The sequence below is a fragment of the Hyla sarda genome, unplaced genomic scaffold (assembly GCF_029499605.1).
Source record: "Hyla sarda isolate aHylSar1 unplaced genomic scaffold, aHylSar1.hap1 scaffold_361, whole genome shotgun sequence".
Taxonomy (NCBI): Eukaryota; Metazoa; Chordata; class Amphibia; order Anura; family Hylidae; genus Hyla; species Hyla sarda.
Window position 1 is genome coordinate 195320 of NW_026610381.1, and position 27923 is coordinate 223242.

The window sequence follows — 27923 nt, forward strand, 5'->3', positions numbered from 1 at the left end:
TAATCATTGGGGTATGTGGTAATCATTGGGGTATGTGGTAATAACTGGGGTATGAGATAATCACTGGGGTATGTGGTAATCATTGGGGTATGTGGTAATAACTGGGGTATGAGGTAATCACTGGGGTATGTGGTAATCATTGGGGTATGTGGTAATAACTGGGGTATGAGATAATCATTGGGGTATGTGGTAATAACTGGGGTATGAGATAATCATTGGGGTATGTGGTAATAACTGGGGTATGAGATAATCATTGGGGTATGTGGTAATAACTGGGGTATGAGATAATCATTGGGGTATGTGGTAATCATTGGGGTATGTGGTAATAACTGGGGTATGTGGTAATAACTGGAGTATGAGATAATCATTGGGGTATGTGGTAATAACTGGGGTATGAGATAATCATTGGGGTATGAGGTAATCATTGGGGTATGTGGTAATAACTGGGGTATGAGGTAATCACTGGGGTATGAGATAATCATTGGGGTATGTGGTAATCATTGGGGTATGTGGTAATAACTGGGGTATGAGATAATCATTGGGGTATGTGGTAATCATTGGGGTATGTGGTAATAACTGGGGTATGAGATAATCATTGGGGTATGTGGTAATCATTGGGGTATGTGGTAATAACTGGGGTATGAGATAATCATTGGGGTATGTGGTAATCATTGGGGTATGTGGTAATAACTGGGGTATGAGATAATCATTGGGGTATGTGGTAATCATTGGGGTATGTGGTAATAACTGGGGTATGAGATAATCACTGGGGTATGTGGTAATCATTGGGGTATGTGGTAATAACTGGGGTATGAGATAATCATTGGGGTATGTGGTAATAACTGGGGTATGAGATAATCATTGGGGTATGTGGTAATAACTGGGGTATGAGATAATCATTGGGGTATGTGGTAATAACTGGGGTATGAGATAATCATTGGGGTATGTGGTAATCATTGGGGTATGTGGTAATAACTGGGGTATGTGGTAATAACTGGAGTATGAGATAATCATTGGGGTATGTGGTAATAACTGGGGTATGAGATAATCATTGGGGTATGTGGTAATAACTGGGGTATGAGATAATCATTGGGGTATGAGATAATCATTGGGGTATGTGGTAATAACTGGGGTATGAGATAATCATTGGGGTATGAGGTAATCACTGGGGTATGAGGTAATAACTGGGGTATGAGGTAATCATTGGGGTATGAGGTAATCACTGGGGTATGAGGTAATCACTGGGGTATGAGGTAATAACTGGGGTATGAGGTAATCATTGGGGTATGAGATAATCATTGGGGTATGAGGTAATCATTGGGGTATGAGATAATCATTGGGGTATGAGGTAATCACTGGGGTATGAGGTAATCACTGGGGTATGAGGTAATAACTGGGGTATGAGGTAATCATTGGGGTATGAGATAATCACTGGGGTATGAGGTAATAACTGGGGTATGAGGTAATCATTGGGGTATGAGATAATCATTGGGGTATGTGGTAATCACTGGGGTATGAGGTAAACACTGGGGTATGAGATAATCACTGGGGTATGAGGTAATAACTGAGGTATGAGGTAATCACTGGGGTATGTGGTAAACACTGGGGTATGAGATAATCACTGGGGTATGAGGTAATCATTGGGGTATGAGATAATCACTGGGGTATGAGGTAAACACTGGGGTATGAGATAATCACTGGGGTATGAGGTAATAACTGGGGTATGAGGTAATCATTGGGGTATGAGATAATCACTGGGGTATGAGGTAATAACTGGGGTATGAGGTAATCATTGGGGTATGAGATAATCACTGGGGTATGAGGTAATCATTGGGGTATGAGATAATAACTGGGGTATGAGGTAATCATTGGGGTATGAGATAATCACTGGGGTATGAGGTAATCACTGGGGTATGAGGTAATCACTGGGGTATGAGGTAATCATTGGGGTATGAGATAATCATTGGGGTATGTGGTAATCACTGGGGTATGAGGTAATAACTGGGGTATGAGGTAATCATTGGGGTATGAGGTAATCGCTGGGGTATGAGGTAATAACTGGGGTATGAGGTAATCACTGGGGTATGAGGTAATCATTGGGGTATGAGGTAATCATTGGGGTATGAGGTAATCATTGGGGTATGAGGTAATCATTGGGGTATGTGGTAATCATTGGGGTATGAGGTAATCATTGGGGTATGAGATAATCATTGGGGTATGAGGTAATCATTGGGGTATGAGATAATCATTGGGGTATGAGGTAATCATTGGGGTATGAGATAATCATTGGGGTATGAGATAATCATTGGGGTATGAGGTAATCATTGGGGTATGAGATAATCATTGGAGTATGAGGTAATCACTGGGGTATGAGGTAATCACTGGGGTATGAGGTAATCATTGGGGTATGAGGTAATCACTGGGGTATGAGGTAATCATTGGGGTATGAGATAATCATTGGGGTATGAGGTAATCACTGGGGTATGAGATAATAACTGGGGTATGAGATAATCACTGGGGTATGAGGTAATCACTGGGGTATGAGGTAATCATTGGGGTATGAGGTAATCACTGGGGTATGAGATAATAACTGGGGTATGAGATAATAACTGGGGTATGAGGTAATCACTGGGGTAATTGGGGTAATAATGGAGTAGGGGGGCTCCTCACTAGTGACAGTGTCAGGCGGCTCCCGGCACACTTGTGGTATTTCTCCGAGTTGCCGAATTGTAGCTCCTCCCAGCGGATCCTCCACAACATACTCGCCAATTCCTTCTCCAGCATCAGCTTCCTGCAAACAGACAAACAGTGACCCCAAATATCCTGATGACATCACAGACCCCGCCCCCTGCAGAATATCCTGATGACATCAGAGACCCCGCCCCCTGCAGACAGTAACCCCCAAATATCCTGATGACATCACAGACCCCGCCCCCTGCAGAATATCCTGATGACATCAGAGACCCCACCCCCTGCAGACAGTAACCCCCAAATATCCTGATGACATCACAGACCCTGCCCCCTGCAGAATATCCTGATGACATCACAGAGGAGACCCCGCCCCCTGCAGAATATCCTGATGACATCAGAGACCCCGCCCCCTACAGACAGTGACCTCCAAATATCCTGATGACATCACAGACCCCGCCCCCTGCAGAATATCCTGATGACATCACAGAGGAGACCCCGCCCCCTGCAGAATATCCTGATGACATCAGAGACCCCGCCCCTACAGACAGTGACCCCCAAATATCCTGATGACATCACAGACTCCGCCCCCTGCAGAATATCCTGATGACATCACAGAGGAGACCCCGCCCCCTGCAGAATATCCTGATGACATCAGAGACCCCGCCCCCTGCAGACAGTGAACCCCAAATATCCTGATGACATCACAGACCCCGCCCCCTGCAGAATATCCTGATGACATCACAGAGGAGACCCCGTCCCCTGCAGAATATCCTGATGACATCAGAGACCCCGCCCCCTGCAGACAGTGACCCCCAAATATCCTGATGACATCAGAGGAGACCCTGCCCCCTGCAGAATATCCTGATGAGAGACCCCGCCTCCTGAAGTCAGTGACCCCCAAATATCCTGAGGACATCACAGAGGTGACCCCACCCCTTGCAGAATATCCTGATGACATTAGAGACTCCGCCCCTGTAGACAGTGACCCCCAAATATCCTGATGACCCCACCCCCTGTAGACAGTGATCCCCATATATCCCGATGACCCCGCCCCCTTCAGAATATCCTGATGACATCACAGAGGTGACCCCGCCCCTGCAGACAGTGACCCCCAAATATCCTGATGACATCACAGAGGAGACCCCGCCCCCTGCAGAATATCCTGATGACATCACAGAGGAGACCCCGCCCACTGCACACTCACCTCATTATAAGGATACTGGCCATCCCACACATCAGCAGGGTGAGTCCGGCCCCAAGAGCCACCATGGCTAATGTGGAGAGAGGAGCTGAGAAGAAACAACAGTGAGAAGAGACGTGGCCCCTGCCCTCTGGGGACACAGGAGATGACGGTCACTTACTCTTAACGCACGAGGGGTCCTCACTATCAAATACACAGGGAGGGCTGTCCGAGGGCGGGGAACCCTTCAGCCACAGAATCGGTGTCCCCGTCCAGTTCATCTGCTTTGTTATCCCATCATAATGGCCAACAACCTATAGGAAAGAAAATAACAGTGACCACATATCCTGACCAGTGGGGGACAGGAGCTTACAGCAGCATGGGCCCAACAACCTATAGGAAAGACAACAGCAGTGACCACATAACCTGAACAGTGGGGGACAGGAGCTTACAGCAGCATGGGCCCCAACAACCTATAGGAAAGAAAATAACAGTGACCACATATTCTGACCAGTGGGGGACAGGAGTTTACAGCAACATGAGCCCCAACAACCTATAGGAAAGACAACAGCAGTGACCACATATCCTGACCAGTGGGGGACACGAGCTTACAGCAGCATGGGCCCCAACAACCTATAGGAAAGAAAATAACAGTGACCACATATCCTGACCAGTGGGGGACAGGAGCTTACAGCAGCATGGGCCCCAACAACCTATAGGAAAGAAAATAACAGTGACCACATATTCTGACCAGTGGGGGACAGGAGTTTACAGCAACATGAGCCCCAACAACCTATAGGAAAGACAACAGCAGTGACCACATATCCTGACCAGTGGGGGACACGAGCTTACAGCAGCATGGGCCCCAACAACCTATAGGAAAGAAAATAACAGTGACCACATATCCTGACCAGTGGGGGACAGGAGCTTACAGCAACATGAGCCCCAACAACCTATAGGAAAGACAACAGCAGTGACCACATATCCTGACCAGTGGGGGACAGGAGCTTACAGCAGCATGGGCCCCAACAACCTATTGGAAAGAAAATAACAGTGACCACATATCCTGACCAGTGGGGGACAGGAGCTTACAGCAACATGAGCCCCAACAACCTATAGGAAAGACAACAGCAGTGACCACATATCCTGACCAGTGGGGGACAGGAGCTTACAGCAGCATGGGCCCCAACAACCTATAGGAAAGAAAATAACAGTGACCACATATCCTGACCAGTGGGGGACAGGAGCTTACAGCAGCATGGGCCCCAACAACCTATAGGAAAGAAAATAACAGTGACCACATATCCTGACCAGTGGGGGACAGGAGCTTACAGCAGCATGGGCCCCAACAACCTATAGGAAAGACAACAGCAGTGACCACATATCCTGACCAGTGGGGGACAGGAGCTTACAGCAGCATGGGCCCCAACAACCTATAGGAAAGACAACAGCAGTGACCACATATCCTGACCAGTGGGGGACAGGAGCTTACAGCAGCATGGGCCCCAACAACCTACAGGAAAGAAGATAACAGTGACCACATATCCTGACCAGTGGGGGTCAGGAGATTACAGCAGCATGAGCTCAACAAACTATAGGAAAGATTACAGCAGTGACCACATATCCTGACCAGTGGGGGACAGGAGCTTACAGCAGCACGGGCCCAACAACCTATAGGAAAGACAACAGCAGTGACCACATATCCTGACCAGTGGGGGACAGGAGCTTACAGCAGCATGGGCCCAACAACCTACGGGAAAGAAGATAACAGTGACCACATATCCTGACCAGTGGGGGACAGGAGCTTAAAGCAGCATGGGCCCAACAACCTACGGGAAAGGAGATAACAGTGACCACATATTCTGACCAGTGGGGGACAGGAGCTTACAGCAGCATGGGCCCAACAACCTACAGGAAAGAAGATAACAGTGACCACATATCCTGACCAGTGGGGACAGGAGCTTACAGCAGCATGGGCCCAACAACCTATGGGAAAGATGATAACAGTGACCACATATCCTGACCAGTGGGGGACAGGAGCTTACAGCAGCATGGGCCCCAACAACCTATAGGAAAGACAACAGCTGTGACCACATATCCTGACCAGTGGGGGACAGGAGCTTACAGCAGCATGGGCCCCAACAACCTACAGGAAAGAAGATAACAGTGACCACATATCCTGACCAGTGGGGGTCAGGAGATTACAGCAGCATGAGCTCAACAAACTATAGGAAAGATTACAGCAGTGACCACATATCCTGACCAGTGGGGGACAGGAGCTTACAGCAGCACGGGCCCAACAACCTATAGGAAAGACAACAGCAGTGACCACATATCCTGACCAGTGGGGGACAGGAGCTTACAGCAGCATGGGCCCAACAACCTACGGGAAAGAAGATAACAGTGACCACATATCCTGACCAGTGGGGGACAGGAGCTTAAAGCAGCATGGGCCCAACAACCTACGGGAAAGGAGATAACAGTGACCACATATTCTGACCAGTGGGGGACAGGAGCTTACAGCAGCATGGGCCCAACAACCTACAGGAAAGAAGATAACAGTGACCACATATCCTGACCAGTGGGGACAGGAGCTTACAGCAGCATGGGCCCAACAACCTATGGGAAAGATGATAACAGTGACCACATATACTGCCCAGTGGGGGACAGGAGCTTACAGCAGTATGAGCCTAACAGGATGACAGTTACAGTCTTGGGTGACAAAATGACTTTTGGTCTCAGGTTAAGCGGCAAAACCCAGAGTCTTCTACCCGGTCACCATCCCTGGTCATTACTGCTGCACCTCACCGCCCCATCAGAGACCCCACCAAAGACACTGTTATGGGGGGGATCCGTAGGGGACACACTGTTATGGGGGGGGATCCTTAGGGGACACACTGTTGTGGGGGGGGGGGATCCGTAGGGGACATACTGTTATGGGGGGGGTCCGTAGGGGACACACTGTTATGGGGGGGGGGATCCGTAGGGGACACACTGTTATGTGGGGGGGGGGGATCCGTAGGGGACACACTGTTATGGGGATCTACCAACAAACTAGAACCAGATCATGTAAAAATAACTTTTATTAACACATATGCAAAAAATACATACAATAAAAAATAATAAAAAGAGGATAAAATAAGGCACTACAATGGCAGTCACAGAAGATGGGAGCAGGTAAGTGGTGTGGCCCTACATGGAGTACAGGGAATAACTGGGGTACCATAGAAAATACAAATGTAAACATGGAAGAGGTCACTGGATATTATTACAAGATGGCTATAAACATATGGGGAACAAATAATGTAACAGTGACACATCAAAGAATGTCCTAAATGGGAAAGAATACAAGAAACAGAGAGTCACCAAGGGAGAAATGAATGAGACACCATAAAGTCCTCCTGCCATGCAGCCACACACCTGCCTCCTCCTACCCCAACGTATGTTTCGCCTGTGCTTCATCAGGGAGCGTGTCTAAACCTCCTGCCAGGTGGGTATATAAATCCTCACTCCACCAATGGTGTCCCTCCTCTAGATGATTGATAGCTGTCTAATCCAATAAGAGGCCATCATTGCCCCTCATACCACTGGACCTACCTCTCTATCTGATCGCCAGTAATAAGTCCCACCTGTCTATCTCACCTCCTAGTATGGTGCTGTATAATGAGATGCGACTAGCGCATCATCACTGCGCGCCGCCATTGGAGAAGTGCTGCGCTGGATGAGCTCAAAGACTTCCTGGTCACATGACCAGAGACCGGTCATGTGATCCCGCATCATCACTAGGCGGTCACATGATCGGAGGAGTCTGCGCGTTACAGCTTGAATGACAGGGGGCGGTACCCGCGCCGTATCGCAGTGGGAGAGTACTAGTAGCAGTGCGATCTAGGCACATAACAGGATGCGAACATCCCGAGTATCTGCAAACCGCACCAAGGGGATCGGCCGACATAGACATAAATAACAAGACACAACATAAAACATACAGGTGGATACAGATATAACACCACAAGCCAAAAAGTGCAACAAACTATGAAAGGGGGACAAAGTGACTGGGAGACCCACCCGAAATGTGATGAATGTGAAAAATGATGATCAGTGAAGAGACGAAAATCCCCTAGAAAAAGAGTAAGGAAAAATAATTAAACAGACGTGTATTATGAAATTAATTAGTTAATTATTGGAAAATGTATCAAAAATAGCAAACTAAAACATAAATGTGAAATAATGATGAAAAAGGAGGAGTAAGTGACACAGAAAGTCATTAAACTGATTGAATAGACAAAATGGTGATGTGAAAATGTATTAAAATAAAATATGGTCCAAACCTATTATTGGGAGGATCCGTGATAGAGAAAAACTATTAGATCCCTGAAAATAAACACGTTAGGTGAAAGTATCAATACTAAAGTGCCCGAGGACGAAAAAAGTCCATATAAGTGCATAATAAAAACAACAATTGATAGGGGATATAAATATATATATCGATTAAAAATACAGGGATAAAATCAGTGATAGAATATGGTAAAAAGGTGACCAATGTAAGATAATAGAGAAAAATGAGTGAAAATAATAATACAAGTGAATCACTAGGATAGAAGCGCGCGGTGCTATGTATAATAAAGTGCATTAATATAATAAACTGCTATACAGATGAATTTATATAGAATATGCTGGAAAAAACCACTCGGCAGCACAGAGTATAAATTATTAATGTGAAAAAAGAAGACGAGTAAAAATGTCCAATAAATGGACCGGTATTAGATGTATAAAGCTGTCTATATGCTAAGAAATAATGATGAATTCATGTATAGGTTACAAATACAGCAGGAGGTAGGAATATGGATACATGGCAGGTAGGACAAAATAACACTGGAGAGAACTGTAGACACCATGGGATATCTAAAAACAAAAAGAGACAAAGAAAAGAGGATTAAAACCAATATAAACAAGACAAACACATTAAAAACAACCCACCAGATAAGTGGTAATAAACACACGCGGATCGGGAGGATCACTACCTAAAGTCACAGCGCTTAAATAAATGGTGCAAAACTCGCATTATTGTTTAATCCTTTTGGTGGAAGGGTATTTAACCTATATATCCATCTAGTTTCAATCTGAGCCAATCTCACTTTCCAATTTCCTCCTCGTGCCCCTGAGAGAATCCTGTCTATTCCTCTCACCTTGATTTGAGTAGGGTCACAATCGTGATGAATTTTAAAGTGGCGTGGAATTGTGGTCAGACGTGTGATGTCATCTTCATGTATTGCTGCTGTGACTCCCAAGACGTGTTCCCTAATGCGTTTTTTCAATTCACGAGTTGTCATCCCTATATAGACAGGGTTACACGGGCAGATCAAGTGGTAGATGACCCCGACAGTGTTGCACAGAATGGTATGACGAATCTGAAACACCCTACTGCCGTCATAATTGACAAAACTAGTGTCCGTGTACATATTGGGGCAAGCTACACAATGACCACATGGGCGACATCCCCATTTGGGCTTCGCTGCGCCGAACAGTGGTTCCGATTTCTTGCCCCTGAGATGGCTATGAACCAACATGTCTCTCAGGTTGGGACTCCTTCTGAAGGTAAGGGAAGGTGTTTTGGGTATGTACAGACTTAAAACCGGATCAGCCAGCAGTATGTTACAATTTTAAGTAAGATATCTTTCACTTGGGGTACTTGAGCATGGTAGGACGTAATCAGTCTTACCTGGTTGTCACTCTTGTCCTTATGCCTAGTCTGAAGAAGACTGTTCCTGCTCATATGTTTTGCTCGTAGATACGCCCGCTTAATCCAACTTTCTTTGTAGCCCCTCTCAGAAAACCTGGTCCAAAGTACCGCGGCCCGATGTTCAAACGCAGGTTCTGAAGAACAGATACGTTTAAGACGTAAAAACTGGCCCATCGGTATACCTCTAATGAGGTTCTGGGGATGTGCAGAGTGGGCATGAAGAAGAGAATTAGTGGCAGTTGGTTTACGGAATAGATCGGTCTGTACATACCCCCTATTATCCACAAAGGAGATGTCCAAGAAATCCATGTGGTGTCTGCCCACCTTATACGTCAGCTTGATGTTGAGGGTATTCCTGTTCAAAGATTCCATGAATCGCTGGAGATCCGAGAGAGAACCTTTCCAAACAAAGATGATATCGTCAATGAACCTAGCCCACATTTGCACTTTCTCAATGTGAGGGATGGGGTCGGTGATGAAAATGGATTGTTCCCAGGCCCCCAAAAACAAATTTGCATACGATGGCGCACATGCCGCGCCCATCGCAGTCCCTTGTGTTTGTAAGTAATATACATCTTTAAAGAGAAAGAAATTATGGGATAAGGCAAAATTGAGGAGTTCCAAAATGAACTCACCACGATCGCTATCAATGCCCGACATCCGAAGGGTTTCGCCAACGGCACGCAGACCATCGTGATGACGGATAGAGGTATATAGGGCTTCAACGTCACTCGTGACGATAACCATGTCTTCGTCCAATTGAATATCCTCAATCCTTCTCAAGGCGTCTGTAGTGTCTTTAATGTAGGAAGGTAACGTCTCAACGATTGGCCTGAGGACATGATCAATTAATTTACATATCAGTTCACAGAAATTATTTGAACCGGACACTATTGGCCTACCTGGAGGATGGGGGAGTTGCTTGTGAACTTTAGGGAGCAGGTAGAACGTAGCGATCGTAGGATATTCAATCTTGAGATGTTGTTCTTGTTGTGACGTGATGATTCCCTTGGAATTTGCCTGTCGAAGGATAGAAAATAGTTCCCCCTGAAATTTGGTAAGTGGATTAAATGTCAAGCGTTTATAGTAGGTGGAGTCCTTCAATTGTCTGAAAGCCTCCTTCTCGTACAGTTCCAGGGGCCAAATGACTACATTGCCCCCTTTGTCAGAGGGTTTGATAATCACATCCCTGAGGGATTTGAGTTGATCAATGGCTTCCCTCTGTATGCGTGTACAATTATCAAAAAGACGATTTTTTTGACATTTTCTCAAGCTCATGACAGGTGGTCTGCAGAAAAATATCCAAATGGGAAGAAATAGACATGGGGGGAACTTACGTGACTTGGGGATGAGACTTTGAGGGAACCATGAAGTTTGAGAAGTGGATGGTTCGTCCGATAGCTCTTCCAAGGCCTGAAGTGCCAATAATTAATCTAGGGATGAACAAAATTATGCCGTAGATCTGACGTGAAAAATCTTTTTGAACAGGAACTTTCTTGCAAACAGGTGGAGGTCTTTTTGGACCTCAAAAACGTCCACGCTAGACGTGGGAGAAAAAGATAATCCCATATTTAGTACAGATTCTTGTTCAGGGGTCAAAACACGTGAAGATAGATTAATTACCTTTGATGATTGCCGCTGGGAGTCCTGGGTATTCGCTCGGTCCACTCTTCTGCGAGTTGCGGGACCATGGTAGGTATCATAACGGTCAATTTTTGCTTTCCGACGTCTGGAGGAGCGAGAGGAGATTGATGATATATCCGATAAAGTATCTTGGGAGGCCCTAGTGGATATAGATCCCCTGCGCTCCCTATTGCCCGGGTTGTTAAATTTCCATTTATAAACTCTCTGATTCTGATAGTCCGTGACATCTCTCTGATATTTTTTGACCTTTTGTTCTTGAATTTGTTTTTCCCATACAAGATGTAGGTCATCCAATTCTTTGAGAAACACACTGTTCTCATCGGCTGTCAGAACATCCTGTAGCTGTCTATTCACGGTGTTAATTTCCACCGCCATAGATTTTTCAGCACGTGAGAATACTTGGCGCACACAGGCCGAGAACCTTTTTGGCACTACGGTTGCAGTTACAGCAGGAACGGATCGGGAGTCTACACGGATTTTGAAAACTACTTTGCGCAATTTGTTATATAGACGTACTAAAACATGGTGGAACAGAGTGTCATTGGAGCAATATAAGTCTAAAGGATTAATACCTAGAGGATTACGTATCCAGACTTTCCCAGCATATGGAAGAGATGACAGTGTCTTCTCCCAACAATGGGAAGAGGTGAGCCATGAAAGCTCTATGAAATACATCCAACTGATTCTAGACCTTAATTCCAGATCTTTGGACTCTATGGCGGTGGAAATTAACACCGTGAATAGACAGCTACAGGATGTTCTGACAGCCGATGAGAACAGTGTGTTTCTCAAAGAATTGGATGACCTACATCTTGTATGGGAAAAACAAATTCAAGAACAAAAGATCAAAAAATATCAGAGAGATGTCACGGACTATCAGAATCAGAGAGTTTATAAATGAAAATTTAACAACCCGGGCAATAGGGAGCGCAGGGGATCTATATCCACTAGGGCCTCCCAGGATACTTTATCGGATATATCATCAATCTCCTCTCGCTCCTCCAGACGTCGGAAACCAAAAATTGACCGTTATGATACCTACCATGGTCCCGCAACTCGCAGAAGAGTGAACCGAGCGAATACCCAGGACTCCCAGCGGCAATCATCAAAGGTAATTAATCTATCTTCACGTGTTTTGACCCCTGAACAAGAATCTGTACTAAATATGGGATTATCTTTTTCTCCCACGTCTAGCGTGGAAGTTTTTGAGGTCCAAAAAGACCTCCACCTGTTTTCAAGAAAGTCACTGTTCAAAAAGATTTTTCACGGCAGATCTACGGCATAATTTTGTTCATCCCGAGATTAATTATTGGCACTTCAGGCCTTGGAAGAGCTATCGGACGAACCATCCACTTCTCAAACTTCATGGTTCCCTCAAAGTCTCATCCCCAAGTCACGTAAGTTCCCCCCATGTCTATTTCTTCCTATTTGGATATTTTTCTGCAGACCACCTGTCATGAGCTTGAGAAAATGTAAAAAAAAATCATCTTTTTGATAATTGTACACGCATACAGAGGGAAGCCATTGATCAACTCAAATCCCTCAGGGATGTGATTATCAAACCCTCTGACAAAGGGGGCAATGTAGTCATTTGGCCCCTGGAACTGTACGAGAAGGAGGCTTTCAGACAATTGAAGGACTCCACCTACTATAAACGCTTGACATTTAATCCACTTACCAAATTTCAGGGGGAACTATTTTCTATCCTTCGACAGGCAAATTCCAAGGGAATCATCACGTCACAACAAGAACAACATCTCAAGATTGAATATCCTACGATCGCTATGTTCTACCTGCTCCCTAAGGTTCACAAGCAACTCCCCCATCCTCCAGGTAGGCCAATAGTGTCCGGTTCAAATAATTTCTGTGAACTGATATGTAAATTAATTGATCATGTCCTCAGGCCAATCGTTGAGACGTTACCTTCCTACATTAAAGACACTACAGACGCCTTGAGAAGGATTGAGGATATTCAATTGGACGAAGACATGGTTATCGTCACGAGTGACGTTGAAGCCCTATATACCTCTATCCGTCATCACGATGGTCTGCGTGCCGTTGGCGAAACCCTTCGGATGTCGGGCATTGATAGCGATCGTGGTGAGTTCATTTTGGAACTCCTCAATTTTGCCTTATCCCATAATTTCTTTCTCTTTAAAGATGTATATTACTTACAAACACAAGGGACTGCGATGGGCGCGGCATGTGCGCCATCGTATGCAAATTTGTTTTTGGGGGCCTGGGAACAATCCATTTTCATCACCGACCCCATCCCTCACATTGAGAAAGTGCAAATGTGGGCTAGGTTCATTGACGATATCATCTTTGTTTGGAAAGGTTCTCTCTCGGATCTCCAGCGATTCATGGAATCTTTGAACAGGAATACCCTCAACATCAAGCTGACGTATAAGGTGGGCAGACACCACATGGATTTCTTGGACATCTCCTTTGTGGATAATAGGGGGTATGTACAGACCGATCTATTCCGTAAACCAACTGCCACTAATTCTCTTCTTCATGCCCACTCTGCACATCCCCAGAACCTCATTAGAGGTATACCGATGGGCCAGTTTTTACGTCTTAAACGTATCTGTTCTTCAGAACCTGCGTTTGAACATCGGGCCGCGGAACTTTGGACCAGGTTTTCTGAGAGGGGCTACAAAGAAAGTTGGATTAAGCGGGCGTATCTACGAGCAAAACATACGAGCAGGAACAGTCTTCTTCAGACTAGGCATAAGGACAAGAGTGACAACCAGGTAAGACTGATTACGTCCTACCATGCTCAAGTACCCCAAGAGAAAGATATCTTACTTAAAAATTGTAACATACTGCTGGCTGATCCGGTTTTAAGTCTGTACATATCCAAAACACCTTCCCTTACCTTCAGAAGGAGTCCCAACCTGAGAGACATGTTGGTTCATAGCCATCTCAGGGGCAAGAAATCGGAACCACTGTTCGGCGCAGCGAAGCCCAAATGGGGATGTCGCCCATGTGGTCATTGTGTAGCTTGCCCCAATATGTACACGGACACTAGTTTTGTCAATTATGACGGCAGTAGGGTGTTTCAGATTCGTCATACCATTCTGTGCAACACTGTCGGGGTCATCTACCACTTGACCTGCCCGTGTAACCCTGTCTATATAGGGATGACAACTCGTGAATTGAAAAAACGCATTAGGGAACACGTCTTGGGAGTCACAGCAGCAATACATGAAGATGACATCACACGTCTGACCACAATTCCACGCCACTTTAAAATTCATCACGATTGTGACCCTACTCAAATCAAGGTGAGAGGAATAGACAGGATTCTCTCAGGGGCACGAGGAGGAAATTGGAAAGTGAGATTGGCTCAGATTGAAACTAGATGGATATATAGGTTAAATACCCTTCCACCAAAAGGATTAAACGATAATGCGAGTTTTGCACCATTTATTTAAGCGCTGTGACTTTAGGTAGTGATCCTCCCGATCCGCGTGTGTTTATTACCACTTATCTGGTGGGTTGTTTTTAATGTGTTTGTCTTGTTTACATTGGTTTTAATCCTCTTTTCTTTGTCTCTTTTTGTTTTTAGATATCCCATGGTGTCTACAGTTCCCTCCAGTGTTATTTTGTCCTACCTGCCATGTATCCATATTCCTACCTCCTGCTGTATTTGTAACCTATACATGAATTCATCATTATTTCTTAGCATATAGACAGCTTTATACATCTAATACCGGTCCATTTATTGGACATTTTTACTCGTCTTCTTTTTTCACATTAATAATTTATACTCTGTGCTGCCGAGTGGTTTTTTCCAGCATATTTTTCTAGCAGTTTATTATATTAATGCACTTTATTATACATAGCACCGCGCGCTTCTATCCTAGTGATTCACTTGTATTATTATTTTCACTCATTTTTCTCTATTATCTTACATTGGTCACCTTTTTACCATATTCTATCACTGATTTTATCCCTGTATTTTTAATCGATATATATATTTATATCCCCTATCAATTGTTGTTTTTATTATGCACTTATATGGACTTTTTTCGTCCTCGGGCACTTTAGTATTGATACTTTCACCTAACGTGTTTATTTTCAGGGATCTAATAGTTTTTCTCTATCACGGATCCTCCCAATAATAGGTTTGGACCATATTTTATTTTAATACATTTTCACATCACCATTTTGTCTATTCAATCAGTTTAATGACTTTCTGTGTCACTTACTCCTCCTTTTTCACTATTATTTCACATTTATGTTTTAGTTTGCTATTTTTGATCAATTTTCCAATAATTAACTAATTAATTTCATAATACACGTCTGTTTAATTATTTTTCCTTACTCTTTTTCTAGGGGATTTTCGTCTCTTCACTGATCATCATTTTTCACATTCATCACATTTCGGGTGGGTCTCCCAGTCACTTTGTCCCCCTTTCATAGTTTGTTGCACTTTTTGGCTTGTGGTGTTATATCTGTATCCACCTGTATGTTTTATGTTGTGTCTTGTTATTTATGTCTATGTCGGCCGATCCCCTTGGTGCGGTTTGCAGATACTCGGGATGTTCGCATCCTGTTATGTGCCTAGATCGCACTGCTACTAGTACTCTCCCACTGCGATACGGCGCGGGTACCGCCCCCTGTCATTCAAGCTGTAACGCGCAGACTCCTCCGATCATGTGACCGCCTAGTGATGATGCGGGATCACATGACCGGTCTCTGGTCATGTGACCAGGAAGTCTTTGAGCTCATCCAGCGCAGCACTTCTCCAATGGCGGCGCGCAGTGATGATGCGCTAGTCGCATCTCATTATACAGCACCATACTAGGAGGTGAGATAGACAGGTGGGACTTATTACTGGCGATCAGATAGAGAGGTAGGTCCAGTGGTATGAGGGGCAATGATGGCCTCTTATTGGATTAGACAGCTATCAATCATCTAGAGGAGGGACACCATTGGTGGAGTGAGGATTTATATACCCACCTGGCAGGAGGTTTAGACACGCTCCCTGATGAAGCACAGGCGAAACATACGTTGGGGTAGGAGGAGGTAGGTGTGTGGCTGCATGGCAGGAGGACTTTATGGTGTCTCATTCATTTCTCCCTTGGTGACTCTCTGTTTCTTGTATTCTTTCCCATTTAGGACATTCTTTGATGTGTCACTGTTACATTATTTGTTCCCCATGTTTATAGCCATCTTGTAATAATATCCAGTGACCTCTTCCATGTTTACATTTGTATTTTCTATGGTACCCCAGTTATTCCCTGTACTCCATGTAGGGCCACACCACTTACCTGCTCCCATCTTCTGTGACTGCCATTGTAGTGCCTTATTTTATCCTCTTTTTATTATTTTTTATTGTATGTATTTTTTGCATATGTGTTAATAAAAGTTATTTTACATGATCTGGTTCTATTTTGTTGGTAGTGTTATGTTATAGCGGAACAGCCGTGGTTTCTTTACTTAGTTGTTGTGTATGTGTTATGGGGGATCTGTAGGTGACACTGTTATGGGGATCTGTAGAGGACACTGTTATGGGGGATCTGTAGAGGACACTGTTATGGGGGATCTGTAGAGGACACTGTTATGGGGGATCTGTAGCGGACACTGTTATGGGGGATCTGTGGAGGACACTGTTATGGGGGATCTGTAGAGGACACTGTTATGGGGATCTGTAGAGGACACTGTTATGGGGGATCTGTAGAGGACACTGTTATGGGGGATCTGTGGAGGACACTGTTATGGGGGATCTGTAGAGGACACTGTTATGGGGGATCTGTAGAGGACACTGTTATGGGGGATCTGTAGAGGACACTGTTATGGGGGATCTGTAGAGGACACTGTTATGGGGGATCTGTAGAGGACACTGTTATGGGGGATCTGTAGAGGACACTGTTATGGGGGATCTGTAGAGGACACTGTTATGGGGGATCTGTAGAGGACACTGTTATGGGGGATCTGTAGAGGACACTGTTATGGGGAATCTGTAGAGGACACTGTTATGGGGGATCTGTAGAGGACACTGTTATGGGGGATCTGTAGAGGACACTGTTATGGGGGATCTGTAGAGGACACTGTTATGGGGGATCTGTAGAAGACACTGTTATGGGGGATCTGTAGAGGACACTGTTATGGGGGATCTGTAGAGGACACTGTTATGGGGGATCTGTAGAGGACACTGTTATGGGGGATCTGTAGAGGACACTGTTATGGGGGATCTGTAGAGGACACTGTTATGGGGGATCTGTAGAGGACACTGTTATGGGGGATCTGTAGAGGACACTGTTATGGGGGATCTGTAGAGGACACTGTTATGGGGGATCTGTAGAGGACACTGTTATGGGGGATCTGTAGAGGACACTGTTATGGGGGATCTGTAGAGGACACTGTTATGGGGGATCTGTAGAGGACACTGTTATGGGGGATCTGTAGAGGACACTGTTATGGGGGATCTGTAGAGGACACTGTTATGGGGGATCTGTAGAGGACACTGTTATGGGGGATCTGTAGAGGACACTGTTATGGGGGATCTGTAGAGGACACTGTTATGGGGGATCTGTAGAGGACACTGTTATGGGGGATCTGTAGAGGACACTGTTATGGGGGATCTGTAGAGGACACTGTTATGGGGGATCTGTAGAGGACACTGTTATGGGGGATCTTGGAATCACATGATCTCACCTCGAAGTTCCCGTTCTGGTGATCGGCCATTGTCCACAGGTCAAAGTCAATGTTTCGGTCATTGTTCTTGTCCATACTGACTGTACCGGTCACACCTGATAATAATAATAATAATAATATAACTCCCATCATCCCCTGTATACAGACCATGAGGAGATAATAATAATAATAATATAACTCCCATCATCCCCTGTATACAGACCATGAGGAGATAATAATAATAATAATATAACTCCCATCATCCCCTGTATACAGACCATGAGGAGATAATAATAATAATAATAATATAACTCCCATCATCCCCTGTATACAGACCATGAGGAGATAATAATAATAATAATAATAATATAACTCCCATCATCCCCTGTATACAGACCATGAGGAGATAATAATAATAATAATAATATAACTCCCATCATCCCCTGTATACAGACCATGAGGAGATAATAATAATAATAATATAACTCCCATCATCCCCTGTATACAGACCATGAGGAGATAATAATAATAATAATAATATAACTCCCATCATCCCCTGTATACAGACCATGAGGAGATAATAATAATAATAATATAACTCCCATCATCCCCTGTATACAGACCATGAGGAGATAATAATAATGATATAACTCCCATCATCCCCTGTATACAGACCATGAGGAGATAATAATAATGATATAACTCCCATCATCCTCACCCTGCATGCTGCGCTCCTGGATCTTCTGGACGATGCGGATCCCATCCTTCGGATTTCCTCCTTCCTGTAAAGTCTCATTCAGCGCCTGAGCGTAAAGAAGGACGCCATCATAGAAGCATCCGGCAATGAGGTTCATCTGTAGGGAGAGTCACATGACCTCAACACAACTGCGCTCTGATTGGTGGTTATGGAGAAGAGTGTTTCTACTGCGTGTATATATTATGTATACAATCTATATATCTACAGTATATACTATAATATATATATACACACAATCAATACATATATATATACACACAAACCTATATACAATCCACACACACATATTATATATACACACACAATCAATACATATATATATACACACACACAATCAATACATATATATATATACACACAAACCTATATACAATCCACACACACATATTATATATATATATATATATATACACACACAATCAATACATACATATATATATATATATATATATATATATATATATACACAAACCTATATACAATCCAAGCACACTGTCACGATTCGGCTTCCAGGTAGTGGATCCTCTGTGTCAGCGAGGGATTGGCGTGGACCGTGCTAGTGGACCGGTTCTAAGAGGCTACTGGTGTTCACCAGAGCCCGCCGCAAAGCGGGATGGTCTTGCTGCGGCAGTAGCAACCAGGTCGTATCCACTAGCAACGGCTCTACCTCGCTGACTGCTGAGAAGGCGTGGGACAGAAGGACTAGGCAGAGGCAAGGTCAGACGTAGCAGAAGGTCGGGGGCAGGCGGCAAGGTTCGTAGTCAGGGGAGATAGCAGAAGTTCAGGTACACAGGCTTTGGACACACTAAACGCTTTCACTGGCACAAGGCAACAAGATCCGGCAAGGAAGTGCATGGGAGGAGGTCAGATAAAGGCAGGGAGCAGATGGGAGCCAATTAAGCTAATTGGGCCAGGCACCAATCATTGGTGCGCTGGCCCTTTAAGTCGCAGAGAGCTGGCGCGCGCGCGCCCTAGAGAGCGGAGCCGCGCGCGCCAGCAGATGACAGCAGGGGACCGGGACGGGTAAGTGACCTGGGATGCGATTCGCGAGCGGGCGCGTCCCGCTGTGCGAATCGCATCCCCGACGGCCATGACAGTGCAGCGCTCCCGGTCAGCGGGACTGACCGGGGCGCTGCGGGGAGAGAGACGCCGTGAGCGCTCCGGGGAGGAGCGGGGACCCGGAGCGCTAGGCGTAACAGTACCCCCCCCCTTAGGTCTCCCCTTTTCTTTGACCGGCAACTGCCTCCCCTGGGATGAGGACACCGGGAAAAAATGGAGGGTTTCCTCAGCGGCAGGCAGTACAGCAGGAGTGGGAATGGGGAGGGAGGGCAGAGGGCGAAGCCTGGCACGGGGCAGTGTGACACCAGGACGGGAGCCATGAGGAGGCACAGAGGCTTGCCTGACGGGACTGGGAGGGGGGGAGAGGCACTTCCTATGGCAGGCAGAGTCCCAGTTCTTTATCTCCCCGGTGGTCCAATCAAGGGTGGGGGAATGAAGCCGGAGCCATGGCAGACCGAGGAGGACCTCAGAGGTACAACTGGGGAGAATGAAGAACTCAATCCTTTCGTGGTGGGGTCCGATAGACATCAGGAGGGGTTCTGTGCGGTAACGCACGGTGCAGTCCAATCTGGCTCCGTTGACCGCGGAAATGTAGAGCGGTTTGGCGAGACGGGTCACTGGGATGCTGAATTTATTAACAAAGGACTCCACAATAAAATTCCCGGAGGCACCAGAGTCCAAGCAGGCCACGGCTGAGAGGGAGGAGTTGGCTGTAGGAGAAATCCGCACGGGCACCGTGAGACGTGGAGAAGAAGACTTAGAACCAAGAGACGCCACACCCACGTGAGCTGGGTGCGTGCGTGCGTTTCCCAGGCGTGGAGGACGGATAGGGCAATCCACCAAGAAATGCTCGGTACTGGCACAGTACAGACAGAGATTTTCTTCTCTACGGCGATTCCTCTCTTCCTGGGTCAGGCGAGACCGATCCACTTGCATGGCCTCCTCGGCGGGAGGCCCAGGCATAGACTGCAAAGGATGCTGTGGGAGAGGTGCCCAGAGATCTAAGTCTTTTTCCTGGCGGAGCTCTTGGTGTCGCTCAGAAAAACGCATGTCAATGCGGGTAGCTAGATGGATGAGTTCTTGGAGGTTGGCAGGAATCTCTCGTGCGGCCAGCACATCCTTGATGCGACTGGATAGGCCTTTTTTAAAGGTCGCGCAGAGAGCCTCATTATTCCAGGATAGTTCAGAAGCAAAAGTACGGAATTGTATGGCGTACTCGCCAACGGAAGAATTACCCTGGACCAGGTTCAGCAAGGCAGTCTCAGCAGAAGAGGCTCGGGCAGGTTCCTCAAAGACACTTCGGACTTCAGCAAAGAAGGACTGGACTGTGGCTGTGGCAGGATCATTGCGGTCCCAGAGCGGTGTGGCCCAAGACAGGGCCTTTCCTGAAAGAAGGCTCACTACGAACGCCACCTTAGACCGTTCTGTAGGAAACAAGTCTGACAACATCTCCATATGCAGGGAACACTGAGACAAAAATCCACGGCAGAGTCTGGAGTCCCCATCAAATTTGTCCGGCAGGGACAAGCGGAGGTTAGGAGCGGCCACTCGCTGCGGAGGAGGTGCAGGAGCTGGCGGAGGAGATGGTTGCTGCTGTAGCAGAGGCAGAATTTGCTGTAACATGGCGGTCAACTGCGACAGCTGCTGTCCTTGTTGGGCAATCTGCTGCGATTGCTGAGCGACCACCGTGGGAAGATCAGCGAGACTTGGCAGCGGCACCTCAGCGGGATCCATGGCCGGATCTACTGTCACGATTCGGCTTACAGGTAGTGGATCCTCTGTGTCAGCGAGGGATTGGCGTGGACCGTGCTAGTGGACCGGTTCTAAGAGGCTACTGGTTTTCACCAGAGCCCGCCGCAAAGCGGGATGGTCTTGCTGCGGCAGTAGCAACCAGGTCGTATCCACTAGCAACGGCTCTACCTCGCTGACTGCTGAGAAGGCGTGGGACAGAAGGACTAGGCAGAGGCAAGGTCAGACGTAGCAGAAGGTCGGGGGCAGGCGGCAAGGTTCGTAGTCAGGATGGGTAGCAGAAGTTCAGGTACACAGGCTTTGGACACACTAAACGCTTTCACTGGCACAAGGCAACAAGATCCGGCAAGGGAGTGCATGGGAGGAGATCAGATAAAGGCAGGGAGCAGATGGGAGCCAATTAAGCTAATTGGGCCAGGCACCAATCATTGGTGCGCTGGCCCTTTAAGTCGCAGAGAGCTGGCGCGCGCGCGCCCTAGAGAGCGGAGCCGCGCGCGCCAGCAGATGACAGCAGGGGACCGGGACGGGTAAGTGACCTGGGATGCGATTCGCGAGCGGGCGCGTCCCGCTGTGCGAATCGCATCCCCGACGGCCATGACAGTGCAGCGCTCCCGGTCAGCGGGACTGACCGGGGCGCTGCGGGGAGAGAGACGCCGTGAGCGCTCCGGGGAGGAGCGGGGACCCGGAGCGCTAGGCGTAACACACACACATTATAGATATATATATATATATATACACACAATCAATACATATATACACAAACCTATATATAATCCAAACACACATATTTTATATATATATACACACACACACACACACACAATCAATACATATATACACAAATTTATATATAATCCACACACACACATAAAATATATAAATATATATACATATATATATATATATATATATATATATATATATATATATATATACACCAAAGAATAAGTTGGCCAGCACTATTAATTCCAAACTATTGTAAAAACCTGGCTTACAGGTGCAGGCTGCTGGGCTAAATATACAGCAACAGGAGAATACAGCAGCACACTGCTAGCACAAAGATATAGTTGAAACATGAGTATATAGATACAACATGAGTATATAGATAGAACATGAAAAGCTATACAGCTGTAATGCAATAAATGAAGATATGAAACTATGAGATTATGAGGTACTTGGCTTGCAAATTTGGCACCAAATAGCGTTTACCGTCCCACCACGGTAAGGTGACCTCATTCTGGGACGGACCCTACACTGTGAATATTCCTCTGTGTGAACAGTACAACAGGCATTGCAAGGTCTGAAACATCCAAGGCACCTAATATACACCTAATAGAGGGGGGTGGGGTGCAGGAGCCAACATGGAGGTAGCCACTCCCCCGTATATAGTATTACTATAATAGTGCTGCTATATACACCTGATAGAGGGGGGTGGGGTGCAGGAGCCAACATGGAGGTAGCCACTCCCCCGTATATAGTATTACTATAATAGTGCTGCTATATACACCTGATAGAGGTGGGTGGGGTGCAGGAGCCAACATGGAGGTAGCCACTCCCCCGTATATAGTATTACTATAATAGTGCTGCTATATACACCTGATAGAGGGGGGTGGGGTGCAGGAGCCAACATGGAGGTAGCCACTCCCCCGTATATAGTATTACTATAATAGTGCTGCTATATACACCTGATAGAGGTGGGTGGGGTGCAGGAGCCAACATGGAGGTAGCCACTCCCCCGTATATAGTATTACTATAATAGTGCTGCTATATACACCTGATAGAGGTGGGTGGGGTGCAGGAGCCAACATGGAGGTAGCCACTCCCCCGTATGTGTAATACAACCAATGAATAAGTTGGCCAGCACGGGGGAGTGGCTACCTCCATGTTGGCTCCTGCACCCCACCCCCCTCTATCAGGTGTATATTAGGTGCCATGGATGTTTCAGACCTTGCAATGCCTGTTGTACTGTTCACACAGAGGAATATTCACAGTGTAGGGTCCGTCTCAGAATGAGGTCACCTTACCGTGGTGGGACGGTAAACGCTATTTGGTGCCAAATTTGCAAGGTAAGTACCTCATAATCTCATAGTTTCATATCTTCATTTATTGCATTACAGCTGTATAGCTTTTCATGTTCTATCTATATACTCATGTTGTATCTATATACTCATGTTTCATCTATATCTTTGTGCTAGCAGTGTGCTGCTGTATTCTCCTGTTGCTGTTATATAATATAATGGACTTGTTTATACTGTTCTGTGTAATAAAGCTGGGGAGGGGCCGGACTTGTTTATACTGTTCTGTGTAATAAAGCTGGGGAGTGGCCAGACTTGTATACAGTACTGTTCTGTGTAATAAAGCTGGGGAGGGGCCGGACTTGTTTATACTGTTCTGTGTAATAAAGCTGGGGAGGGGCCAGACTTGTATACAGTACTGTTCTGTGTAATAAAGCTGGGGAGTGGCCAGACTTGTATACAGTACTGTTCTGTGTAATAAAGCTGGGGAGGGGCCGGACTTGTTTATACTGTTCTGTGTAATAAAGCTGGGGAGGGGCCAGACTTGTATACAGTACTGTTCTGTGTAATAAAGCTGGGGAGGGGCCGGACTTGTTTATACTGTTCTGTGTAATAAAGCTGGGGAGGGGCCAGACTTGTATACAGTACTGTTCTGTGTAATAAAGCTGGGGAGGGGCCGGACTTGTTTATACTGTTCTGTGTAATAAAGCTGGGGAGGGGCCGGACTTGTATACAGTACTGTTCTGTGTAATAAAGCTGGGGAGGGGCCGGACTAGTATACAGTACTGTTCTGTGTAATAAAGCTGGGGAGGGGCCAGACTTGTATACAGTACTGTTCTGTGTAATAAAGCTGGGGAGGGGCCGGACTTGTATACAGTACTGTTCTGTGTAATAAAGCTGGGGAGGGGCCGGACTTGTTTATACTGTTCTGTGTAATAAAGCTGGGGAGGGGCCGGACTTGTTTATACTGTTCTGTGTAATAAAGCTGGGGAGGGGCCGGACTTGTATACAGTACTGTTCTGTGTAATAAAGCTGGGGAGGGGCCGGACTTGTATACAGTACTGTTCTGTGTAATAAAGCTGGGGAGGGGCCAGACTTGTTTATACTGTTCTGTGTAATAAAGCTGGGGAGGGGCCGGACTTGTTTATACTGTTCTGTGTAATAAAGCTGGGGAGGGGCCGGACTTGTATACAGTACTGTTCTGTGTAATAAAGCTGGGGAGGGGCCCGACTTGTTTATACTGTTCTGTGTAATAAAGCTGGGGAGGGGCCGGACTTGTTTATACTGTTCTGTGTAATAAAGCTGGGGAGGGGCCGGACTTGTTTATACTGTTCTGTGTAATAAAGCTGGGGAGGGGCCGGACTTGTTTATACTGTTCTGTGTAATAAAGCTGGGGAGGGGTCGGACTTGTTTATACTGTTCTGTGTAATAAAGCTGGGGAGGGGCCGGACTTGTATACAGTACTGTTCTGTGTAATAAAGCTGGGGAGGGGCCAGACTTGTTTATACTGTTCTGTGTAATAAAGCTGGGGAGGGGCCGGACTTGTATACAGTACTGTTCTGTGTAATAAAGCTGGGGAGGGGCCGGACTTGTTTATAGTGTTCTGTGTAATAAAGCGGGGGAGGGGCCGGACTTGTTTATACTGTTCTGTGTAATAAAGCTGGGGAGGTGCCGGACTTGTTCATACTGTTCTGTGTAATAAAGCTGGGGAGGGGCCAGACTTGTTCATACTGTTCTGTGTAATAAAGCGGGGGAGGGGCCGGACTTGTATACAGTACTGTTCTGTGTAATAAAGCTGGGGAGGGGCCGGACTTGTATACAGTACTGTTCTGTGTAATAAAGCTGGGGAGGGGCCAGACTTGTTTATACTGTTCTGTGTAATAAAGCTGGGGAGGGGCCGGACTTGTTTATACTGTTCTGTGTAATAAAGCTGGGGAGGGGCCGGACTTGTATACAGTACTGTTCTGTGTAATAAAGCTGGGGAGGGGCCGGACTTGTTTATACTGTTCTGTGTAATAAAGCTGGGGAGGGGCCGGACTTGTATACAGTACTGTTCTGTGTAATAAAGCTGGGGAGGGGCCGGACTTGTATACAGTACTGTTCTGTGTAATAAAGCTGGGGAGGGGCCGGACTTGTTTATACTGTTCTGTGTAATAAAGCTGGGGAGGGGCCAGACTTGTTTATACTGTTCTGTGTAATAAAGCTGGGGAGGGGCCGGACTTGTTTATACTGTTCTGTGTAATAAAGCTGGGGAGGGGCCGGACTTGTTTATACTGTTCTGTGTAATAAAGCGGGGGAGGGGCCAGACTTGTTTATACTGTTCTGTGTAATAAAGCGGGGGAGGGGCCGGACTTGTATACAGTACTGTTCTGTGTAATAAAGCTGGGGAGGGGCCAGACTTGTTTATACTGTTCTGTGTAATAAAGCTGGGGAGGGGCCGGACTTGTATACAGTACTGTTCTGTGTAATAAAGCTGGGGAGGGGCCGGACTTGTATACAGTACTGTTCTGTGTAATAAAGCTGGGGAGGGGCCGGACTTGTTCATACTGTTCTGTGTAATAAAGCTGGGGAGGGGCCGGACTTGTTTATACTGTTCTGTGTAATAAAGCTGGGGAGGGGCCGGACTTGTATACAGTACTGTTCTGTGTAATAAAGCTGGGGAGTGGCCAGACTTGTATACAGTACTGTTCTGTGTAATAAAGCTGGGGAGGGGCCGGACTTGTTTATACTGTTCTGTGTAATAAAGCTGGGGAGGGGCCGGACTTGTATACAGTACTGTTCTGTGTAATAAAGCTGGGGAGGGGCCGGACTTGTATACAGTACTGTTCTGTGTAATAAAGCTGGGGAGGGGCCGGACTTGTATACAGTACTGTTCTGTGTAATAAAGCTGGGGAGGGGCCAGACTTGTTTATACTGTTCTGTGTAATAAAGCTGGGGAGGGGCCGGACTTGTTCATACTGTTCTGTGTAATAAAGCTGGGGAGGAGCCGGACTTGTTCATACTGTTCTGTGTAATAAAGCTGGGGAGGGGCCAGACTTGTATACAGTACTGTTCTGTGTAATAAAGCTGGGGAGGGGCCGGACTTGTTTATACTGTTCTGTGTAATAAATCTGGGGAGGGGCCAGACTTGTTTATACTGTTCTGTGTAATAAAGCTGGGGAGGGGCCGGACTTGTATACAGTACTGTTCTGTGTAATAAAGCTGGGGAGGGGCCGGACTTGTTTATACTGTTCTGTGTAATAAAGCTGGGGAGGGGCCAAACTTGTTTATACTGTTCTGTATAATAAAGCGAGGGAGGGGCCGGACTTGTATACAGTACTGTTCTGTGTAATAAAGCTGGGGAGGGGCCAGACTTGTTTATACTGTTCTGTGTAATAAAGCTGGGGAGGGGCCGGACTTGTATACAGTACTGTTCTGTGTAATAAAGCTGGGGAGGGGCCGGACTTGTTCATACTGTTCTGTGTAATAAAGCTGGGGAGGGGCCGGACTTGTTCATACTGTTCTGTGTAATAAAGCTGGGGAGGGGCCGGACTTGTTTATACTGTTCTGTGTAATAAAGCTGGGGAGGGGCCGGACTTGTTTATACTGTTCTGTGTAATAAAGCGGGGGAGGGGCCGGACTTGTATACAGTACTGTTCTGTGTAATAAAGCTGGGGAGGGGCCGGACTTGTTTATACTGTTCTGTGTAATAAAGCTGGGGAGGGGCCGGACTTGTTTATACTGTTCTGTGTAATAAAGCTGGGGAGGGGCCGGACTTGTTCGTACTGTTCTGTGTAATAAAGCTGGGGAGGGGCCGGACTTGTATACAGTACTGTTCTGTGTAATAAAGCTGGGGAGGGGCCGGACTTGTATACAGTACTGTTCTGTGTAATAAAGCTGGGGAGGGGCCAGACTTGTTTATACTGTTCTGTGTAATAAAGCTGGGGAGGGGCCGGACTTGTATACAGTACTGTTCTGTGTAATAAAGCTGGGGAGGGGCCAGACTTGTTTATACTGTTCTGTGTAATAAAGCTGGGGAGGGGCCGGACTTGTATACAGTACTGTTCTGTGTAATAAAGCTGGGGAGGGGCCGGACTTGTATACAGTACTGTTCTGTGTAATAAAGTTGGGGAGGGGCCGGACTTGTATACAGTACTGTTCTGTGTAATAAAGCTGGGGAGGGGCCAGACTTGTTTATACTGTTCTGTGTAATAAAGCTGGGGAGGGGCCGGACTTGTTCATACTGTTCTGTGTAATAAAGCTGGGGAGGGGCCGGACTTGTATACAGTACTGTTCTGTGTAATAAAGCTGGGGAGGGGCAGGACTTGTTTATACTGTTCTGTGTAATAAAGCGGGGGAGGGGCCAGACTTGTATACAGTACTGTTCTGTGTAATAAAGCTGGGGAGGGGCCGGACTTGTATACAGTACTGTTCTGTGTAATAAAGCTGGGGAGAGGCCAG

The 27923-nt window shown here is 46.3% G+C and overlaps 1 protein-coding gene across 1 annotated transcript in view; it reads right to left on the minus strand.

Annotated features, from left to right (window-relative positions):
- The window catches only part of NPR2 (natriuretic peptide receptor 2), a 95645-nt gene that overhangs the window by 31378 nt on the left and 36344 nt on the right, over positions 1–27923 (minus strand). Inside the window, exons 4-8 of the mRNA XM_056553732.1 lie at positions 18622–18757; positions 17925–18019; positions 4053–4185; positions 3896–3980; positions 2671–2791 (exon numbers count right to left, since the gene is read on the minus strand). Of these exons, the coding sequence (XP_056409707.1) occupies positions 2671–2791; positions 3896–3980; positions 4053–4185; positions 17925–18019; positions 18622–18757 (570 nt within the window). The remainder of the gene's footprint in view (positions 1–2670; positions 2792–3895; positions 3981–4052; positions 4186–17924; positions 18020–18621; positions 18758–27923) is intronic.